The 24,111-nt window shown below is 34.5% G+C and overlaps 1 protein-coding gene across 1 annotated transcript in view; it reads right to left on the minus strand.

Moving 5' to 3' along the window:
• LOC121319131 (semaphorin-3D-like) overlaps positions 1-24,111 on the minus strand; it is a 49,865-nt gene that overhangs the window by 20,408 nt on the left and 5,346 nt on the right. Inside the window, exons 2-7 of the mRNA XM_041256313.1 lie at positions 20,198-20,396; positions 10,397-10,557; positions 5,753-5,872; positions 5,041-5,134; positions 2,241-2,369; positions 636-778 (exon numbers count right to left, since the gene is read on the minus strand). Coding sequence (XP_041112247.1) covers positions 636-778; positions 2,241-2,369; positions 5,041-5,134; positions 5,753-5,872; positions 10,397-10,557; positions 20,198-20,354 — 804 coding nt within the window. The 5' untranslated portion in view covers positions 20,355-20,396. The remainder of the gene's footprint in view (positions 1-635; positions 779-2,240; positions 2,370-5,040; positions 5,135-5,752; positions 5,873-10,396; positions 10,558-20,197; positions 20,397-24,111) is intronic.

Below are 24,111 nucleotides of genomic sequence, written 5' to 3' on the forward strand. Positions count from 1 at the left end.
TTAATTGGCAATTAACCTCTGACCACATACTATATAAAGACAAAATAAAAGTCTGTTTGGAGCATATAGCAGATAAATGGTTCAGTGAAGACGCTTCCCCAAGAGGGAGGGAGGGAGGGAGGGAGAGGAGAGAGAGAGAGAGAGAGAGAGAGAGAGAGAGAGAGAGAGAGAGAGAGAGAGAGAGAGAGGAGATTGTGATTGTGCTCTGATTATCTAAGGCCCCGGGATAGCCCAAGTTTGGGTGCTGATTTGACGTGTTTGATTTGTAGTGTTTCGAAGTCTTAAGTTTGAATGTAGGAAGCTACAAACACGGCGAGATATGAACAGCCCATCCTGACATATAACCCAAAAAGTAAACTAAAACAGACTAATGACTAGTTAATAGAAAATGGAAAGGGAGAGTAAGGGCTGGGAATGTTTTCTGCCCTAGAAGATACATTTAGGAAGGAACATATTTTTACTTTATTTAATAATTTCATGTTTAAACCAATTAGGAATATTAGAAATGATTAAAAAAGTAAAGGCATATAAATGGCACATGTACTAAAATGGGTTTGGAAAAATAGCCACTGAGAGTGGTTTAAGACAGTGATCATACTGGATTGAATATACATATCTTAAACCTGGGATCTTACCTTGCACACTCGAGCTACTCTTGAAAGGACAGTTTTGTCAAAGACACTGCCCTCTCTAGAAGTTTCTCGAAAGAAGAAGTAGATCTTATCATCATCAGGATTGTAGGTGTCTGGAATAGGATGAGCTGCAATAAACTTCGCCTCTGAAATAAATAAATAATAATAATACATTTATCATAAAAAGAACTAGCATTACTTTCTCGTAGGGTTATAGCATAGGCATCAAATACTAGTAGTTACCACAATTGAGTACAGAGGGTGCAGCTTCTGAATTACAAGATACGATATATAACTAAGATACACTGGCTGCGGCTATTATTTACTTTTGGCAACATCTGATATCTGCTGCTCATTTGCTGCTATGTACCAGTAGCAAAATTGAAGGTTCCGGGGGCATTCTAAATAGAATAAAAAAATGTCAACATTTCACAGGCTGGACTGACGAGTATAGAATTGAGGAGACACTTTTGTAAATTAAGCTTCATTCTCAACTGTTTTTTTTTTTTTTGGTTGTTTGTTTTTTTTTTTTTTTTTTTTTTTTTTCACAGTTACAAGACTTAACTTCTACATGCTTATACAGGAAACAAAATTACTTTGGTGACGTTAATAAATGCAGCCCCTTCAGATCTGGTGTGAATGAGTTGAACAATATAAAACATGTACAGTATAATGGATATAAGGAATACATTATTATTTTTTACGTAAATAATTTGAAATCAAAGAACCAAAAACAAGTACAGTATTCACAAAAGAGTAAGTATTCTACTGGATCTGACATCATCCATCGTTATTTCCTACTATGGAAGATAAATAGCAGTGTCCATGAAAAGGATGTTGAATCATGTTCTGGAACATGTGCTAGCCCAGGGGATCATTTGGAAGCAAGTATAAGCGATCTGACGAATTAAAAATGGTTGTTGTTATTCATACTATTTGAGAGATGTTTGCAAATGTTCTATTACAAACGAAACAAATACAAAATAATGCGCAGGGGAAAACATCCTTTAAGCTTGGCATTCTGTGACTTGGCATTTGGAAAGCATATGCAAACACTTAATGCATACAGAGGTTATGAAGTACATTAGTGGTGAGCCTATTGGCTATAAAAAATAAAATACACAATGAGAAGACCGGCTTATAAACTATGGAAAAAGAGTAGATACAAGGATATGTGTTCTCTTTCATCCTATCTGGTCTTATGTGAAGAACTAAATCAAGCTCTGACTCTGTTAAAATGAAACCTCCTGGGTCAGTGGGAGGTACATATGGTACTGTGGTTGTTTATACAATCAGATGAACATTTGAGATCAACTGCAGAACAAGGTATAGAGCTTCAGATAGGTAGAGAGACACTTACAATTCCTGAGTGTATGATCAACCGACCTAGGCTTTACAGCAAAAACAACACATACTACAGTGATTAAAGTCAAAAGGATCATGATAATGCCCTTCATCAATGGTATGGCCGGGAAACTGGAATTGAACCAACAACCAGTAACTGGAAATCAGAGGAGTGAGCTTTACATTCACACATTAAAACATAATATGAACCTTATTATTATTATTTTTTTTTTGTGAGTGACTAATATAGTATTTAAAATTTACCATTTATCCAATAGTGTTCAGAAATATCAGTTCTTAAGTAATGTCGATCATGTGGCGGTCCCAGAGAACGAGTGAACGCTGTGTCCTTGCCAAGAAAATCTGATGCCGTCCCAGCATAAAGGTACTCATCTGTAAATATGAAAACAAGCAGAGGTTTAATTGAACAGGGTGTGCAATGAGAGAAGTAACAGCTTCAGTTTCAAATATAAATTGAAAAAACTTAGCAGTGCCCACAAAATGCAGTTAAACTAGAATCCATGTAACAGCTGTTCTCCTTTCTATTCACATTTGCATAATTTGTTGCCTCACAATTTGGGGTATGTTAATTAGTTTGATTAGCCAAGGCTTTGGAGATTAACACTAGCAGTATCCTGTCCCTCAGTGTTCAGTTGTAGACAGTCCTAGTTATTTTTAGCCATTGCTTAAGTCATTCCAGTTAAAATATCTCTGAGCAAGGGCTTCCTTCAGAAACATAACAATGTTACTGGAGGAGGTGAGACTTTAATCACAGAAAGACTTGTCTGAGCAGGTCTTACACCCATACTCATCAATTACAAAGCCATACCCATGCATTTAAGAAACCTGAACTTGAGTGACAGCTTTGCATAAGGCTTCAGATGATGATAGCTGCACATTATAAAAGTGTCAGATCCTTGTCATCAGTAAACATTGGAAAAGGGCTTGAAACTGGTTTTCATTTGTCAATGCCAGATGAAGAAGCAACTAATACTGAGACTAATAGTGGGGTCACCGAACTATACCAAAGCTGTAACAGATACGTGGCTATAGAACATGTAGTTCTGCTATTCCTAATAACATTGAAATGCATAATACTTAACATTGGCACACAAAAATACCATTTTATATTGCACAGTTTTGCCCTGATATGCAATACACATATCAAAGCATTAAAATAACTTTTGCACTCTACTTGGCTGCATACAGGATCTGTCCAAACATTTCTATAAAGAAACACTATAATACAGTGGAAATACTGCTTCAGTATGTCTTGTTCTGGCTCTTCTCAGGTAAAAGATGTTCCATGTTCCAACAATGCACCTTTAACCAAACAATACAGGGGATTCATAGCCATTGTCGCTATCAATCCTTTCAGTCAGGCTTTACAGCAAGTGTTTATATCGACATCAATCAGGAAACCAGTCTCCTCTTCAGAGAAGCAACAATAGCATGTTCAGAAAGCTACATGTCATGATGAGGAATGGGTGATAGAATTAGTGTTTGCCTAGCTGACAGAAAGGCAATGACCACGGCCCATCCAGAGGTAACCTTTACTAACAGACCCTAAACGTCCTCTTTCAGAAATTATACACTCCAGCAAATTCCTTTCCACTTGCTACAACTTGCACAAAAAATACAGGTTGTCACTTCTGCCAAACTCAACGAACTTTATTGTATATCAAGAACATTAGTCTGGCATTCTTTTAACTCTAGTACTGTACTTTAAATAGTATGGGACTGTCAACATAGAAGATGAATATGGCTAACGATTCGCATGGTCAGTCACAAGGAGTAAGATTTATTGAAAAAAGGCAGCAATACAATCTTATGTTCTTACTGTTGAAAAAAAAAAAACCTTAATAATGATAACATATCTTTTTTTGCCATATGTCTGGGAGACTCCTGTGGTCTTTGTCAGATTTAATAAAGCTTCAGATCAATGAAAACTTGAGTGCCAAAATAAATAAATAAACAAATAAATAAATAAAATCTAACATCCATGAAGAAGCTGTTATAACTGCTCAAATCTGTATTACAGAATAAATAACCATCTACAGAGCAATGATCACAAATCATGATTCACATTATAAAGGGATAAATAGCAGGACACTTCTCTTAATAACCCAGACAAGGACCCCCCACTCCAAAGTGAAGGCTTTTATGTAATTTACCATGAATGGTGAAGATGTGATGATTAAATGGCATTCAACACCCATACATTCCTTTATATACAGGTCAAACGAAAGCTCACAGCATGCATAAATAATACAACTGACAGATCAATGATGATGGATAAAGATGATAATTGTCTATTTTTTTGCAGACTTGTTTTTTTCCAAATGCAGTATATTTCCATATATTTTTCTGTTAATACATTTTTGAAAAAATCAATTTTTATCCCCATGATATTAAGAAAGAAGGGGCATTTGTACTGTATAGTTAAAACATGCAAAATGAAGAGATAACAAGAGGGCACACAATGGGTATGAGGAGATAAGAACACTTGACCCATCCCACAGTTATAACTATTAAGCGTTTTGATCTTTCCTTTTATAAGTTCCTGGATTTTAATTATTTTAAAACTCAGTTATGTGTCGCTTCCGCTCTGAGTCTGACTTCAAAAGAATTACTCATTCAGTTTCACACACGCTGCTGTCCCCTTTGTGACATTTGTTTTTTCAAACTGGCTTGTTTTATAGCAGGACTTGGAATCCCAATGAAAGTGCATAGCAGAGAGATTCCTATTATAAGATAACACATTTGTCCCGAACCCAATATTTTGTCAGGGTTCTGTGTCGCTGTCAGCATTCCCCATAACGGTTCTATAGATGTCATCATGTGGTTTATTTTCTATATCTCAAATACTGATTACACATTTTGGGATATTTATCCACACAAACCAGCACACTTAATTAGCCATGATTATCAGTTAAGGATTTGCAATCCTGCCTTACCAGTATGTTTATTTTTCTTTTTGTGGTTAGCATAGCATATATTTTACATTTGTGCATTTCAATTATCATATAATTTCAAAAAGAAAACTTCACTTTTTCTTCCTCACCTGTTAAAACAGAAGCAAATGGCTGCCAAGGATCAAAGGGGCATTTCAGTCTTCCAGACTCCAAACTCTGTTTATTCAGATGAAATGTGGTTTCCTGTTGTGACAAAAAAGTTGAATTATATTATTAATAATGTAAGCCTTTTTAAAAATAACATGCATATTCCCATTATGCAAATGAATAATACAAAGGCGTAGAATATAACATATTTCTTGAGAGTGTAACTTAACTTGAGCGAAATAACACCAGCTAGTACACTTTTACTTATTGTTGTTAACTTGCCATAGAACATTGTGATGCTTGCTAACAGGAAAACTTTACCACTATATGTAAACGTATAAAATATATAAATATATATTTCCATCAATTACACACAGTAAAAACAATCACTAACAACATGTAAGAATATGGAAAAGAGGTTTTAGAGTGTGTTACTGACCTTTTCAAGTACTGTATTTAAAATGTAACAGCAGAGACTGGAACGGAAAGTCTCAAAGTAATCAGACAGGTCAAGTTGACAGCTACATTTCTCTTTTTAATATGAACAGCCTAGTTTCTTTACTTGAATTTTTCTACCTCTCTCATGCCTAACAGTTTGCCTCATTACCACATGTTGCCATAGCTGTAATAACTGATGACAAAATAAACTGTTTTTGATAGATGAATATCCGTCTATTTCCTGCCCCGTTGTGTCAGTGACTAGGATTACTTTACCTCGCCACGGCCTCCAGTTTCAATAAATCCACACACAGGGTGGAAGGCTCCTGTGCCACAGGCATACACATGAGTCTTGTTATAGCCGTGAAGAATCCTGATGAAATTTGCACACTCTGTCTGTATGGGAAAAAGCAAAAAAAGCTTTAAGTTAGCTAAATCATTCTTTTTTTCAATCTCAGCAAGCACTACTAAAGCACAGTTTGACCATATATTTTATTGAAAAATGTAGCAGCTTTTAATTAGATTATCACATAGGAACGTGAGTTGCATAAGTCCACAACTAGATAAGAAGCATTATATATATATATATATATATATATATATATATATATATATATATATATATATATACATACATACACACATACATACATACACACACACACACACTGGCTAACTTCACCATAACTAACTCTTCTTATAACGCACACCTGTTTTTAATGATCCCAACAGCAAGAACCAAATTTTCAGTGCAAATTAGCCTTATTAGAACAATAACGTACAGGATCGCCCCAGATACAACGATCTCAGTACTGACTGACACTGAACTTTCTCCAGTGTCAAGTGTGCTATTCCCTCAGTGAAAATAAAGACCATGGTTGACTAATTCAAAGATAACGCTAATTCAAAGATTATCTATGATAGTACGAATCATGCATGATGAATGCAGTCATTGCCTGCCAGTCATCTTCACACAAAGTGCACCCAGGCAACGGACGTGAGGAGCAATCTATGCTGGATATTTTTTTCAAGAGAAAGGACGTGTAATTACTGTATTCAGCATGTAAGTGTACATTATTTCCTTTTCATTTCTTTACTGTTTTCTTTTAAACATACCACAGAGGGGAATTAGTGTTGGTGTAATTTATATGTGGAAATGGGTTTGTTTTGTGTGCTTTTGGAGTTGTTATGTTTGATCAAATGATTGTTTACAGACGGGCGCTCAATTGAGACTTGCCTGTCTTGTATGTGTCCTCTGTGCATTACCATCGTTGGTTGCTTCTCATGACCCGTTTCTTTACTTTCTGTTTTGTGTTTAATAAATCCTGCATGCCTGTGCCGGTGTTTCAACTCCAATGTGGTTACTCACATATGTTACACAAGTACCTTGTCACAATACCATTTAAATGTTGATCAATGTGAAGGAATCTTCATAAAAGTACTATTTTGATTTTCTTATACAGAAAAATGCCAAACCCTATTATAGTGAACACCCTGATATAACGAACATTTCTCCAGGTCCCACGGGGGTTCATTATAGTGAAGTTAGCACATATATATATATATATATATATATATATATATATATATATATATATATATATATATTATATTATAAGAATATTCAAAATCATTTTATGACAAAACCAGTATGACATGAGTGTATACGTAAAAAAGGTCGATCAAAAATGTTGTAACAAGTTTAGAAAGAAATCTCCGTCCAGCAGTGAATCTGCAAAAAAAAAAAAAAAAAAAAAGTTTGTTTGAAATGCTACTTCAAGTTTTGTGAAGAATTGCAAATGATGACAATACACCCCTTATGTGAATCTCCTTCTCCTTTGGCATTAACAAAGACAAGTCTGTCATCGTAACATGCATATTGTAGCAGGATTAGTTCATAATTGTGTATGTCTTGTTCTAGAACTATTCAATGTGGTCTAGAAATAGAACAAGGCTTGTTAATTATACTACATTGTAAAAAAAAAAAATATCAGAATCTGAAAGTCAAATATTATTGTTACTTAATTTTGTCAATGTGAGAACATAGATGCAGTAGTAGACAATGTCAAACTACTACAAACAAGATGCTGATGCACTCTTCTCAACAAAAACATATTGGGAATATATTTATTTTAAGGCCAGCAGTAAAACAAGTAGTGTGGTTTAGTGGCTCTAGTCACCACAATCAAGTATCTTCCAACTGACTGTATGCTTATACTGTCAACCGGATTTGTATTTTGTCTCGTAATTTGTCAAATCTGTGACAGATCTTTGCTAATTGAATTTCGCAAATATAAGCTTTCTTATTGAGAGTTATTTTAAATTAATCATAAGGGATGCAGACATTTTCAATAGAGTAATGCATTGAGGTTAATGAGGCAACAATGTATGCATTTTTTGTTCTACAACAAAGAGAGAACTGCTGGTTTCAAGCAAATTAACTGTTATTGGATATTTTGGGCTGAGAAGAGGGCCAAAAATATTTCTGACAAAGGCAAACATTAGAGGACTTTCTTGTAACAAATCCAGCAACAGGAATGCAAGCCAATTTAAGAACTGGCTCACAGTTTGCACATATGAACTACCTTCCACATGGCTTGCAGCTCATTTATTTGTCTGGCAATTTCACTCAAACTATGCCAACCCATAAATAGTCGCGTTGACTTTATAAAATGTCATGAAACTGAGCATGAACCCATCATGGCGCTCAACTGAAACATAGTTAACATATTTAGATTAATGTTCAAAGGGCTAGCTAAACCCAAGGTCATACATCAGTGTAACAAGGCAAAACATATTATAAAAGAATATCCTCCTTGCAGTTGATGAGCTAATAATACTGACATCAGCATAAGACCTGTACTTACCTCTCAACCACAGAGCTTGTTCTTTAGTTGAATGGTAAGATGTTCACCAATGAACCATATTGTATGCGGTTCACGTCCAGCCCATGCTTTTCCATTCAATTCAATGGGCTGAGATGCCAATTCATTACAATATTATTCAGCACAAAAGAGGCTTAGTTTGGATCTGACTGGGGATTATCAGTGTGATCAGCAAAGTTATTTTTTAGCAATCTTACAGTTGGATAAGAAACAAAAACAGTCGACATTCTTCACTCACTGTCAGTGCGACACTTGCAAAGTCCTTACAGCCTCTCGCAGCTATCAATGCTAAATTACACACAACTGACTGTCATGATAATGATAATGATTGACAGGATTCTCGGACTTGGGAACTTATATGAACTAATTGGCTGGTTTGGCGGTGTGGGAATCTTGTTTTTAATTCTGTGGGATTTCTAAGGGCTGAGGTACTAGAATGGGAAACAATGGCACTACTATACCCACTATCAGCCTCTGAAGAATAAAGCAGTGTACCTACAGTAAATGAAGCAAAATCACAGTTGTTGAATGTAGTAAATGCTAATGTCCTCCTTCTTGAATGTGTAATGAAAGAACATTGTGCCACATTCAACAGAAATTACAAAAAATTAAAAATGTAATTTAAAAAGCCCACCAAATCCTCAGAACTGAATGAAGAAAAAGCAATCAAGTCCACTAACTGCTGCACAAACAGTTTGAATTGAAAAGATAAAATAGGTAATCCCTGTTAATCCAGCAGTCTTTATATTTTAATTTATATCTTGCAGCAGAAAATTATAGTAAAAAAGTGTCAACACAACTAACCATGAACCCAATATATCCTTGCAACACATATTTGTATGTGGACATTAACAAAGTGATCTGGGTTTGGATTTGGAAGGGATAAAATATTAAGCAACAAATGATCCATAGATGGCGACAGTTTCAAATGTCCTACTGTCTTGGTCCTGTGCCCTTGCTCTTTATGAACCTAGCACACATAAAATTGCAGCAACAACAATTCAGAACCCCTCGGTCCTGACGTGTGTGTTTTATTTTATTTTTTTGTGTAAAATTGGGCTTGATTGGAGCTCACTGGCACATGGCCAAGGCAAACAAAGGAACTGTCTAAATACTACACAGACACAACACCACATTCCGTCACCTAACTGCTACTGCAGATTATCCAACAGAACTGGAGCCTTTATAAATGACTGTGATGTATGTGTATGATTTTATGTCACACTCCATGATGTTAAAAATGAAGCAGAAAACTCACATTTACATACCAGGGCAAAGAGCAATTGAGGTCTGACATTTTAGTTAAATTGCATGCCAAAGAAAATTAGAACTGTTTTTACACAGTGACAATGTCAATTTTTTATTTTATAACCACGTGCAAACAAAGACCGAACCTTTGTGTGATCTGAAAGTAGTAAAGCAGATCTGTATAACTGCCACCAATTATTTTTGGGAGAGTTTTATATTTATGCTTCTAGTTTTAATAACTGGAAGCTGTTACTTGGAGTTTATTAGATGTTCTCATTTTATACTAACACTATAGGGTGGTACATGTTTGTTTCTATTATTTTATACATAACAGCGTAATACTAACAGATGTGCAAGGTTTCTCTGCCAATGATTTTATTAGACTGGTTCCCTGTGAAGGAAACTATGCAAAATAAAGAGACCTACAGTTGTGTGTAAATACAGGGATGTGCACTTAATTTGATATGTTACACATTTTTGCTGGCTTATCCCTTAGATTTTCTTCCCAAACAAAAAAATATTTATCTATCCTGACCACATATCCACTGTCAACTGCTTGGTGTTAAATGTATGACAAATTACTTCCTTTAATAAAGTACCTTTAGATTGCCTAAAACTGTAGACAGCTGAATTATACATGTTTTATGTGTTCAGGGTAAAAGGTCACATTATGAACTTGTTTTGAGAAAATTCACAAATTGTCAATAAGGCCTGTGAAAGCATTACAGAATTTGATGGAAAGTAAATATATGTCAGGGGAAACTGGACCAAAATAAAGGTACAGTACCTTCTGCGGGTTCTTGTTTAAATCATCTAAGCTAAGCAGAAAAATGTGGTCTTTGGCTCCAAGCAGGAGGAGTCCCCTTTCCTCATCCAGCAGCAGGGTTTGGAAATTGAGCCCGTCAGCTGAGCCCAAGAATGGCATGCAACTGTTTGAGAACAGCAGTTCTGTGGAAAAGAGAAGGGATTATTTATGAGAGCAGGGACTGAAAATTACTCACTGTGTTTCTTTTATAAACACACTGGCACAGCTTGATGTTTATACATTAAATCAATAAGATACAAGGGTTCATTCTTAGTTTCGTTTTTTAGAATAAACTTTGACAGGTTAAACAGTTGCACCTTTAACATATAGCTGATTTTCCTGAAATGTCCATAGAAATACATTTTAGTGTTTTATTGCAAAGGGGTTTATTCCATAAAATGGCATTACTGCCAGTAAGTTGTCATTTTGAAGTATCACACTGTGGAATGGTTCAAATTTGACTGATTATTTTTTGCCAGCTACAATAATAAATAATTTGGTAGGCCTATGTGTTGGGTTTCTGGGAAGCCAATGTATTTATTTTTCATATGTATTAAACAACTTAAAATAGCAAAAACAAATGTTGACAAACACTTTGATGTCTTGATAAATGGCTTTATAAGTATTACTGTAATAATCGAAAACTTTCATAAACCAGCCAAGAGTGAACTGCGAAAATTTATTTTGAGTAATGAACCAGTGCATTTAGATTTAGATTTAGTTTTGACAGAAGTAGTGCAGCAGATGGCATGGAAATGCTGTAAAACACAAACATAAGAGCAAAGAGATTTAGGTTTGCACTGGACTGTTCCATCCAAAGGAACAGCTGATTAGCATGTTGCCGTTCATTCAGCAAATTCTTTCCATTACAAAATACACTGTTTCAATGGAATTGGCTGTGCTCAGGTAAACGTTCATTATAATGTGCACATCAATATTTTATAGTCTTCGTTTATCATACACTGTCTATGTCATACACTGTCTAGTTAGGGTATACATAAATGTATGGGAAGTATTATATCAAGGAAACATATTAGGACTATGTTAACAATCTAAAACTAGTGTATCTTAATAGCATCTCATCTTAGTTTCACAGACCCTGATTGGTACTAATCTTGGACTGCCTTAGCTAAAATAAACAAGATTAATAAAGGCCGACGGTATTTAGATCGAACACTGTTTAGATCTTTCAAATTGATCCCTAAAATGACTAAGATCCATTCTAATAGTAAAATTTACTAATAATTTACTAATATACTTCTAAACAAAAATGGCAAGGAACATGTATACACTTTTTTGTTTTGCTTTGTTACAGTAACAAATCTACTTTTCTTACAATAGATTTTTTAAATAAATCTTTAAAAACAACTTGGATCTGTATTCATTTAAATAATGGTCAAACATGGGAGAATATAAAATATCTTCATACTTTTGCTCTCTTAATTTATAAATTACCTTTGTTTAAATTAACCAAAAACAAACAAACAAACAAAAAAGAACAAATTCACTCTTTAAATTATATTTAATTTCGATAATTTTACAAAGAGCTGAAAGATTGGTTCCAGCAAATGACAGTCATCATTCAAAATGGCCAACTTCATTAAAATCATTTCATTGCCTATGGGCACATCTGTCAAAGAAGGGCTCAGAATATAAAATAATCAAAGTTCTGGTCAATACACAGTAGAAACAAACAAATTCATAAATCCTTGCCTTCTGTCTTTGAGATTTTTATGTGACAGACAGACAAATATGTATTCCTTAAGGATAAACCAGTGGGCTTTTCTGTAGACTGAAATTGAAAGATTAATCATTTTAACATCCAAACTTTCTATATGTAGTGGTTGCAAAGCAATAACCTGTTGTAATACAAATCTGTGTTTAGTTTATAAACGTAGTTCAGTAGGATAGTTTAATGAATCTCAGCTCATTCTTTCACCTCCATAATATATTTACAAGCACAGTGCCATAAGCATACATCATTTTTGGTAGTTATTTACGGTAGGCCATTCTTGGTCATAAGAACCATTGACATGAATGAAATAACTGCTGTATACCAAGGTCTGTGTTTTAGGTACACTGCTAATATGTGTAGTTCTTTTCTCCAAAATGAAATAATCTATAGAATGATAATATCTGATACTGTTTTTTTCTTAAACATTTTGCATATAGTTCTATATTTTTTTTTTTAATATATGGATACTAGTCACAGACAAATGGTAAATATAAAAAATAATAGGTTTCTGTCATGTAGTTCACTAGGACACACAGTTGCATCCCTAGTAAAAGACCAACTCATCATAAAAGATCAGCGTAAAAATATGAATTAAACTTTCAGCACATGTGTATGACTTCTTTATAGCTGCCATCAAACACACACCTATATCATCTTATCATCTATCATGTACAACCAAGTATTGATCTCAGGACATGAAATGTTGAAGCTGATGAGTTTGGCACTCATTGTTTTTTCTTTGCTATAGTAAATGTAGTTCACTTCTAATCAGCTTTGTAAACAAAATGTGTAAAGACCAAAATGAAAGACCTATTAAAGGCATTTTCCAGCCAACACTATTTGGAAAGCTACCAAGTGCCATGGTTATTTCAACTAATTCAACAACCCCTTTAATTCAAGCATGAAAGATACAATGATTACATTTATTTGTAAAAGATAACAGGCATCTTGGATCACACTCTCACTAGTCTAATACCACAGTCTTATACAATCAATGGCAGTACAATCAAGATAAGACTATGCTGAGTATCACGATCTCAACCCACTAATTATTCTTGCCAATAAAGTACTTGCATCACATACAGTATCATCACATACAGTTAAATTATTTACATGTTTACAAAAAATAGTTTATACACTACAGAAAGAGACTCATCAACTATATAATTAGCCAAATAAAACCCTTTCTAACATTTGGATTTGCACTAAGGAAAGAACGATTCTATAATGCACTACAATTCCCCAAGTCTTTGGTAACCTTTGCAATCATTACTCAGATGTAGTATGCAAACTAACACCAACTGTGTTTGAGTATATGTTTCGTCAAACTGGCATTGTTCATAAATCATTTTAAACGACCAAATAGCTAAATAAGTCAACTTTAATGTAGCTTTGAGGAACCTGCAAGAATCAGATTGACATATACCAGCAGGGAGTTCTGTAATCTTGGTGCCACAGACTATATTCAGAACGATTGAGTCTCACGGAAAGGACATGTTTAAGTGATGCAGGAAACAACATAGTGAAAGAGGTTCCCACAACATAGTCTAGTATAGAACAGGTGGAGCCAATATAGAGAGATGCAATTCTAGAATGAGGAAATCAAATTGAACTAATTCAAAATACAGGCTAACTTCACTATAATGAACCCCCATGTCTGTTAAATCAGGGTGTTCACTATAATAGGGTTTTGGAAATTATCTGTATCAGAATAATGAAAAAATGGCAAATTTGAAATGAGCATCAATATATAGTACTTTTATTAAGATTCCTTCACATTTATCAACATTTAAACGGTACTGTGACAAGGTACTCGTGGCACATGTGTGGGTAACCTCATTGCAAGACAGAGACACATGGGAGTTGGAGTTGAAATGCAGGCACAGGCGCTCAGGATTATTAAACACAAAACAGAAAGGAAACACACGGGTCATGTGACAATACCAACTATGGTAACGCACAGAGGACACATGGGGTGCATTCACAGAGATCATTCTGCACAGATTCTGTGCCGAAACTGACCATTTTAGCCAATGGGTGCTTTCACGGAAATCATTGCTAGAAGATCATTGGTTAAATTGGTCTGATTCTGCACAGAATCTGCACAGAAAGATCTCTGTGAATCGAGCGCTCCAAAAAAGCAAACAAAACAAACCCAATTCCACATATAAATTACACCAACACTAATTTCTAATTTAGTTTGACAATCATTGCTGCTGTTCATTCACAGAGATTTATTTTCATGTGCTTCTCCTTCAGCTTCAGATTTGGCTTAATTAACAACAAACACTGGTGTATAGTAGCTGATTGAAACACTGTACCCCACTAACCAATCTAAACAGTTGTAGACCTCCCATGTAACACAACTGTAGTGAATAACTGTAGTGAGCATTAAACTACAGTTTAACGTCAATAAATCACTTTACAATGTAAAAGTAATTTTCATTTGTTCACACCATCGTTCTTTCTTCAAGAAGAAAACCATGCTAATGTGATACAACTAGAAGGAAACAGCACAGATAACCTGCCATCACACTTTAATTTAATGAACAAAGGGTTAAATAACGAAACATCATAAGGACATGTTATTGAAGTGTTTGTATGACTATTAATGATGATGCAACATTCTTTACTTTTATATTGGTTTACAGGCTGATGTATTCTTTTTTAAGCCCACTGTCACCCAACATAAATGTTTACTCTGAAGTACCTCGATAACAACACGTTAACGTTAGGTGAGTTTGGTTCTACAGTGTAAAAAATGTAATATATGATGACAGCCTGTCCCATAGCAGTTTTGTTTCTCAGTGGCACTGAAAACCTACATGTTTATTTAATAAATAGATGGCCCAAAAGTTGTCTTTCCACTTGGAATCATCCTAAATTCCATTGTATTTTACAAAACTTTAAACACAAGAAGTGAACACTGGCAGGATGTGAACCTCGGCCAACCTCCAGCTGGTCAAAAACAATAGCTTGTTTCCAGCTGGTCTAGTTCCCACAGAGTGAGAAAAATAAGTACCATTTCACCTAACGTACAATAGCTAAGAGTAATGCATCCACTAACTCCCTAACACCATGTAAATCACTTGCCAATTTATTATCTATACATTTTTTTTTTCTTCCAGAATAACTTGATGTCTAATACAATATGACTGTACCAGGCTTGCAATTTATTTTAAATACGTTATCAATATTATTAAGCTGTTCAAAGATTTAAGTAACTCAAAGTAATCAAAGTAACTGTACCTAAAGCAGGGCCTCCCATCCCTGGTCCGGGGACCCCATGTGTCTTCTGGTTTTCATTCCAACTTAGCTCTCAATTACTTAACTAGACCCTTAATAAACTCATAATTTGCTTTATTAGACCTTTTTAATTGTTCTCCGCTGCTAAAAAGTTGCTAAGTTCCTTATGAAAGTTACTTAAAATGTTATCGGTAACTTTAGTTTAGTTGTCACTGCCATGGTATTCTTATATGAAACTTGCATTGAGTAGTTAGACTTACTCCTCAGCTGTTATATTTGAATGGTTTGTTTTAAATAAATGCTTTGACTGATCAGTGTTTTCTTACATTTCCATTGATTTCAATGGACCTACAATGTAATAGTCTGTTATTTCAAATTAATACGGACCTGTGAACTAGTTCTTTATTGGAAAATTGTGACAATAAGATCAGTCTAAAACAATAAATAATGTTGTATTTGTCTAATTCTCAATTATATATATATATATATATATATATATATATATATATATATATATATATATATATATATATATATATATATTATATATTCGCTGTTGAACTTGTACAAGATATAATTTAGTTTAATATGCATATTTTTTTTTTTTTTTTTTTTTTTTTTTTTTTTAATCTGAAGATAGGCAAAGGGTGTTAGCTATGTTTCCCACCCAGCTCATTTGCTTTCCTAGTCAAATATTTTTCATCCACAGGAAAAACGTACTGTACACTGTAGGTGGAAGTATGCATGTATGTGACAGCAGAGAGCCGCTTATCCAACTGGTATGACAATTGAATCTGGGGGCATATGGAGGGTATATTGGATGGGTCAAATATAACATCAGGAAAGTCACGAAGTAAACTTCATTTTTTTTTTTAATACTGGTACTATAAATACTGCAATTAAGCTGGCATTTATTTGTTTGAGGTTTTACAATGGAAATATCTATAAAAAAGAATAATGAACTGGCTTGCAGTAGCATATGATGCTTAACCCTGGGTTTGATAAGGAGGACCTTGCCATTGGTTCAGCTACACTGCTGCTTAGTGGGCAGGAGGGCTTGCCCAGTAAATCAAGAAGGAAAGCATCCACTCCAGAGGAGAGAATTACTGCACAAAATCCTTCCACTCCAAGATGGTGCTCGTGAAGGCATTGCCTAGCCGAGGCCGTCGGAAGAGACCAGAGTTTCCAGGAGGACGTCGGGATTTGGCTAGGTTATGGCTAAGCTATGGCTATCACGCTGGGCAAGCGCCTTCACTGTACGATACTATTAACCAGCGCTTTTGCAGCCCCGTTAACACTGTAGCTTTGTTTTATTTCAATAACCACATTTACTTTAAACAATATTATTTACAATTATGGAAGATATAAGCATTACTCAGTGAATGTTGTTTTATTTTGGCAATTTCAAGTTATTAATAAAAGATGATTTTAAATTTTTTATTATTATTATTATTATTATTATTATTATTATTATTATTATTATTATTATTATTATTAATAATAATAATAATAATAATAATAATAATAAAACGGCAATGAAAAACATAATTTTAAATGCAGTATGTTGAGAAATAAACTGACTCCATTGTGATTTAGCAGATGGTTCAAACAATTTAACAGCAAATGCCGGATTGTAAATAAATATAAAACTATAAAGAGGGACCAACAAATAGGATCCAGAAATAGGCAATAGGAAAACAAAAACTACTTTTTTTTTTTTTTGAAAACTACGTGTGTTTTTTTTTTTTTTTGGATAATAATAATAATAAATAATAATAATAATAATAATAATAATAATAATAATAGCATCAGTAATAAATAAAAACATGAGATTAATTAAATGAAATGATGGATTAAATATGAGATTAAAACCAAGATTAACTGAGACTAACCATTTTTAATCTCAAGATTAATTGCGATTCATTTTTGTAATCGCTTGACAGCCCTACTCTTGTCATAAGTATATAGTTTTATTCTTTCTGTATGGTGGCCTCAAGTTGCCACTCTATTACTTATGGTTTAGCACATTTGTATGGAACTACCACAAAAAGTATATAACACTGAATGCTCAGTTTTCATAAAAAGACAATCGCTTGGTTATTCAAAAGTCTGAAATGCTTATGTTTGACAGTATAATTGTAATCAAATAAAATATAACAACAGTACATAAAAATAAAAAAATGTACATATTCAAGTTAACACAAGAAAACAAAAAACTCCAAACCACGGTTATTTGTAAAGCCTAGGTTTCAGTTTGTTCATGTATGTATGCATATATCCAGCATTTTCTTCATCTCTATGTACTTACTTTGTAATGTGTGCTCATACGCATGAAACTCAAAAGTTCACCAGATTTCAAACATTAGATTAGAACAATAAAAAGAAAGGAACAAGGTGGCCATTCTGCTCAAAGGCTTGCCCTTTTGCAAGCACACCGATAGCCCTAAGGCAGACAGTCTAATAGTTTCTTGAATGACCCCAGTAAAGTATTCCATCAAGTTTATTAGTATCTGAGTGAAACATGCTTCCGTTCTTCTGTTCTGTAAATGCTTGCCCTCAACTTTATACCCAGAATGTGACTTGGGCTGACCTTATCATACCCCTTTGTTGACTAGTACTTTCAAACTATTCAAAATCATAGATAACTAGGTCATTACATAATCTTACCATAGAAATCTTGTATTCCACATTGTTAGCTATATACCCAAACATATCTCTTGTCTTTTTTTTTTTAAATTGCCCTTTCACTTTGTTGAAACACTGTTGACTTGCATACATACATGTGTACTACAAAACTAACCTTGTCAGACAAATTGAAGGGGTGGAAATTATTGCGTTTTTGATTAGCTGACCTGATAGACATGTTATTAATGGATACATTAGTCAAAAACTAAAAAAAAAAAGCACAGAGCATAAGCTATACATACATCTTACCTGATTGTAATTAGACATGCACCTGTGTTTCATTTAATATGCAATTATATAATGCCTTTTTTGAAATGCTCACAAATATGGCCCTGCTTCCTGACCCCTTTGAACCTCAGTCATAAATCAAATTGTGGGGGGTCAATAAACTAAGGTTCTCCCAACTGTTTAGTACCTACATGTAGTTATTCAGGGAATAGACTGTACTTCCCTTTGGCATCTCTGTTGCGCCTTCTGTTATTATTATTATTATTATTATTATTATTATTATTATTATTATTATTAACTAATCATACAACCCAATTTAGTGCACAATACATGTGCATTTGAATATTTGTATTCAGTTAATAACATGGGTTGCCATATGATTATTAAACTTGAATAATCACATCTACCTTAGAAAATAAAAGAAAACCTTAACTATGCATCATTTTAGGAAAACACATTCAATAACTCCTATAGTTCAAGGGCAACATCTGAATGTACAGTGCCAAGAAAAAGTTTGTGAACCCCAATGATAATTATGGATATTCCTTATTTTTCTTAAATATACAATAGGGTTTATATTAACCAATTCCATGTCTTTTGAAAGAAAATGATGTATGAATTAGACAAACAATGAGTAATTAAGATTCAGGATATGTGAAAAAGTAAGTGAACCCCTGGTTTTATCAATTCAATTAAGGAGATAATTAGAATCAGGTGTTTACATAATTAGGTAGATCTTCAGGGGTGAGTTTTGGAGGTCCCACCCTATTCAAAGATCAGAAACTTTGTGAGTTTGGTCTTCACCATACAGGTGTGTGGAAACACGTCATGCCACAGTGAAAAGAAATCTCTGAGGACCTCAGAAAAACAGTTACTGATGCTCATCAGTCTAGAGTTACAAAACCATTTCTAAGGATTTGGAGTGCCACCAATCCACTGTCAGACAAATAGTCAATAATCAAATGGAGAAAGTTCAAGACGACACTCTACCCAGGAGCGGTAGTCCTACCAAAATCTCTCTAAGAACAAACCATAAAATCATCAAGGAAATCACAAAGAACCCCAGAGTAACATCCAAGGATCTGCAGGCCACTCTCGCCTTGGCTTTGCTCATCTCAAGTTTGCCAAAGAGCACATAAATGATCCACAAGAATTCTGGAACAATGTTCTCTGGACAGACGAGTCAAAGGTAGAACTTTTTGGCCTCAATGAGAAACGTTATGTTTGTCGAAAACCAAACACTCTATTCGAACAGAAGAACCTCATCCCAACCATAAAGCATGGTGGTGGGAGTGTGATGGTTTGGGACTGCTTTGCTGCCTCAGGACCTGGACGGCTTGCCATCATTGACACAACCATGAATTCTAGCGGAGAATGTCAGGCCAAAGTCCGGACCTAAACCCCATTGAAATGTTGTGGCAGGTCCTGAATCAAGCTGTCGATGCAAGGATGCCCTCAAATATCAACAAGTTGAAGCAGTTCTGTAAGGAGCAATGGGCCAAAATTCCTAAAAACCGATGTGATAGACTAACCAACACTTAGTTGAAGTCATTGCTGCTCAAGGGGGTGCCACCAGTTACTGAATCTAAAGGTTCACATACATTTTCACACATGGACATTGAATGTTGAATCATTTGTGGATAAATAAATGTTGAAAAAGTATCATGTTTTTGTGTCATTTGTTTAATCAGGTTATCTTTATCTATTATTAGGACTTAGATTTAGATCTAATAACATTTTAGGTTTGACATATGTGAAAAATGTGAAAATCCTAAGGGGTTCACAAACTTTTTCTCGGCACTGTACCTATGAATTAGATTTTGACAATTCGTCATAAAATATTTAAATTAACAGCACATACAAATGGAAAAATACATATATATGGTTACCTTTATATGACAGCTTGAGTCTTGGTATGTTCTGCTTGAAGGTGTCGACATGCAGGGAGATCAGCAGCAGCAATCCAAACAGATGCTGGACAAGTTGAAATGGACTGACATGCGCTCGTCTTCCAATGCTCTTGTTATCATCTATTGCCAAATCCATGATGGAATATCTGCTTCTGATATAAGCCAGTCAGCACTTTCTCTGTAAGAACAAAATCCAATCTTATGGTTAGAGTTGGGTAACAACTCTCTGTGGGAGGAGGGGCAGCCTTGTGTTGACCACCAAGAAACAGAAGCCAGAAAATTCAGGCTTTAAATCCCTGCTTAGCCAATGACGTACCCTGGGGCATGTCACCTTACTTTAATTTGCCTCACATTCCTACTAGCTCAAAAAGCTAGATATGAGTTTTCCTTAAAAAAAATATATTGTCACTTACTCCACTACATGATGTTAGAAAACAATGAACAAAGAACTGGCAAAAAAGAAAATATGAACTATTGCACAGGCTTGCCTGCTATTAACCCAATTATTAGAAATAAATGGTTCTATGATCTCGGGATGGGCTGGTGTAACATGTACATGGTATGCTAAATGTCAAAAAAGAGTACACAATGCAAATTATAAAATGAAGGCTTACAAATAATGGAGAAATAATACAGTAAATTACTTAAATTCACAACAATCACACTTACTTTCACGGAAGCTTCCAATGTTGTTACTCATTATTAATACAAATGTGAAGTTTGTACAAAAAAGATTTCTTCACTTACCTAAAAAAGTTTGAACACTGCAAATAAGCTGTTTAAACAAAACAGCTTTGAGAATAAGTAGGCTATCCCACTGCAGTCACTTGCCTTTGAGAATTGAGACACTGAAACTTCTATTCTGTGACGTTGACAGTTTCCTTCAATAGCAGTTCAAAATACAGCGTCAGTTCACGAAAAGATCTTACTCAGACACTTTGGTTAATATGTAATGTTTTTCTCAATAAAAAGCTTTTTTCCCTTTAAAAGTGTAGCATATGGTGTGTAGATAAATGGAAGAAATCCTTAGTGTACTCAAGTGTACTCAAACTTTTGACTGGTTCTATATATATATATATATATATATATATATATATATATATATATATATATATATATATATATATATAAAGTAGTATTAAGTGTTTTGAAGTGATGCAAAATCTTGTCATCCATGTTGTCAACTGTATAATATGCATCTCTGCAGTATTTTTAAAGAAAGTTCATTATGTTTGTACAGACTTGCAGGCATTATTGTTTCCATTACCCTTGTACAGATAAACCTATACCTTGTTTCCATGGACACCCAACTCAAATCAACTCGAGTGAGCCCAAATTAGTCTGAATTCTCCCAGAACTCAAGTTGATGGACAACTCGAGTTGGTGAAAAGGGAGGCGTTCCATGCTTTTCCAAGTTACCACGTGAGTTGGGCAGGAAATACTTGCGAGTTAAAGGTCAAGATGTGCATTCAGTGCAGATGGTAATACAGTGAAATTGTCAATGATTTCACAGATAAATCCATCTAGATATTCTTTCGCATTTGTTTCATGCAGTATATATACCTCTGGCAGACTGGTATGCAGAACAGGGAAAGAAGCGCCGGACAAGGGAAATAATGGGTAAGATGTTAAAGTGGATATGAGGATGTCAGTGATGAAGCCAATTTGCTTGCGAAAACATTAAAAGTGGACCGGACATTTCCATCAATAGATTTAAAAAATCTAGAATTGATCTGATGCGATCAGAAACCCAGAGGCATTGTAAATTGTGCCTGCTACTGTAGTAGGACTGTTCTATGTTAAGCATTTGTCCTGTTCTTTTTTTTTTTTTTTTACATGGGTTTAAATAAGTTACAGCCAAAATTGTTTGTGCCAGATTTGTTAGAAAGTCTGTAACAAAATGGTTGATTGCTACTGTCGATATGTTCGATATTACTAAAAGACACCCACCGTGCAGGTATCAGAACATGCATAAACAAAATAAAACATTAAAATAAATGAGTTCTGCACCATATAAAACTGAGCTGATTTTACCAGTGCTTGATGGTCTAACTGATCAGAAGGCTAGAAGGCCTTCTTTGTTTTTCTCCAAGTTCCTGTATATTATAACAAGATATTATAAATTAGATACTGTTTTAGAAGACATATTTAAATAAGTAAACATTTATTTGAATATTTTGGGAATTAAAAGTATCACGCAAAACTGCGTTGCATTTTTCTTTGTGCACGTGCTCAGTGAACAACGGCAATCCAAAAACTGTCCAAATCCGTTGAATTTAATACCAGCCAAAATGTACCTACAACATTTTTGCTTGACATTTAGTGATATCATTTTCTCCCAGTCCATATTCAGACTTCAGAATTCAGGCCAGCACGAGGAGTGAAATCAGACAAGAGAATTCAGGCTTTCGTCCGAATTGGGAGCCAACTCGAGTAATTTAAAAACATGGAAACAGAGGTGTGGGGGGACAACTCCAGCACGTTCTCGAGTTCTGTGGTTCATGGAAACATGGTATTACAATGATCCATTAGATTTCCCAGTTGTTGCCAGAAGAACACAGAATGTATGCTGGCTGTCGTGAAGCACAACCCTCTATGCACTACAGTGCAGTAAACTGAGATTCTGTGATATCAAAATGACTTTTACAATCAGTGTTGGATCCAAAATGGAAAATTAAAACAGTGAAAATGCAGAATTACACAGAAGCAAATACCTCAAGGCTTTTAAAAGAGGGGGACAACATTAATGATCATACATAACTCCAAAACAATAGTCGTATAGTGAATTAAACGTACAGCAGCAGTTACAGTGCTATTATTCACTTTCTTGTTTTACTAAAAGCTATTTTGGTGTTTATTTCTTTGACGTTTTAAGTCCTCAGCAGTATATTATGTACTCCCTTGAGACAAGCTGTATGCCAAACTAAAATGTTTAATAGATAATAATACACTTCAAACAGACAGTTACTGACTATGAACTTTATAAACATATTTCCAGTTCAAACTTGTTTTATGGCAACTTTCCACATCAACTTCTCAAAACTTGGACAAGTGCATCTTCTAAAAATGATCATCCAGTCTGTGATACCCTTAGACTTTTATTGTCAATCACTAGAAACATTGACATAAAATTGTGTTACAGGGCTTTATAAACAAGATTACTATTACTTACTGATTTTAACACTGTTTTAAAGGCCTCTGTACGATTTGCCCAAAAGGCATCTTTAAGATTTCATTCTATTCTTTTTATATTTAACGATGGTGTGACTGAACGTTGCTCTCTTTGTTTAAATAGTATGTGTCTTATGCTTTATTACTTCCAAATGAGAAGAAAAATAATGAATGTATCAGGTATTGTACATTGCATAGCTTCAGGGAGAAAAAAAAAACTACAATTGTAAGTTAATTCATCTCTTTACAATGTGTAAGTGTCTCATTTAATGGAACTGGGTGGTCTTTTATATCTGTGAGAAACCATTTAAACCAAGGTCTTCCATCACTTGAGGCTCAACGAAGGCAAAACCAAAAGGAAAAAGTCCCTTTGGCCAACCAGTTCCAATATCAATATAATAGTTTTCCTTAAGAGCAGCAAACAAAATCACCAAAGGGATGTATCAAAGTCTTAAATATGGCAGGCACACTTTTGAGTCTTTAAACGGACCTTCTGAATAGTGTGTGACATGTTTTGAAGACATTGCTGTGAATAGTAAACACATAGGGTATTAAATAGCAAAAGCAATTGCATTGCACTAATTGAGCCTTGACATGTATGGTTATTTCTTTATAGAATATATATGAAAAGAACAGTGAAGTTCTAATGCCCTTAAACTGTTAATTCTTCTGTAGCTTTAGTTTAAATTAGCAGAAGGCATATTAAGTGCTGCCATATTATG

This window comes from Polyodon spathula, chromosome 8 (genome assembly GCF_017654505.1).
Source record: "Polyodon spathula isolate WHYD16114869_AA chromosome 8, ASM1765450v1, whole genome shotgun sequence".
In the NCBI taxonomy this organism is placed as follows: Eukaryota; Metazoa; Chordata; class Actinopteri; order Acipenseriformes; family Polyodontidae; genus Polyodon; species Polyodon spathula.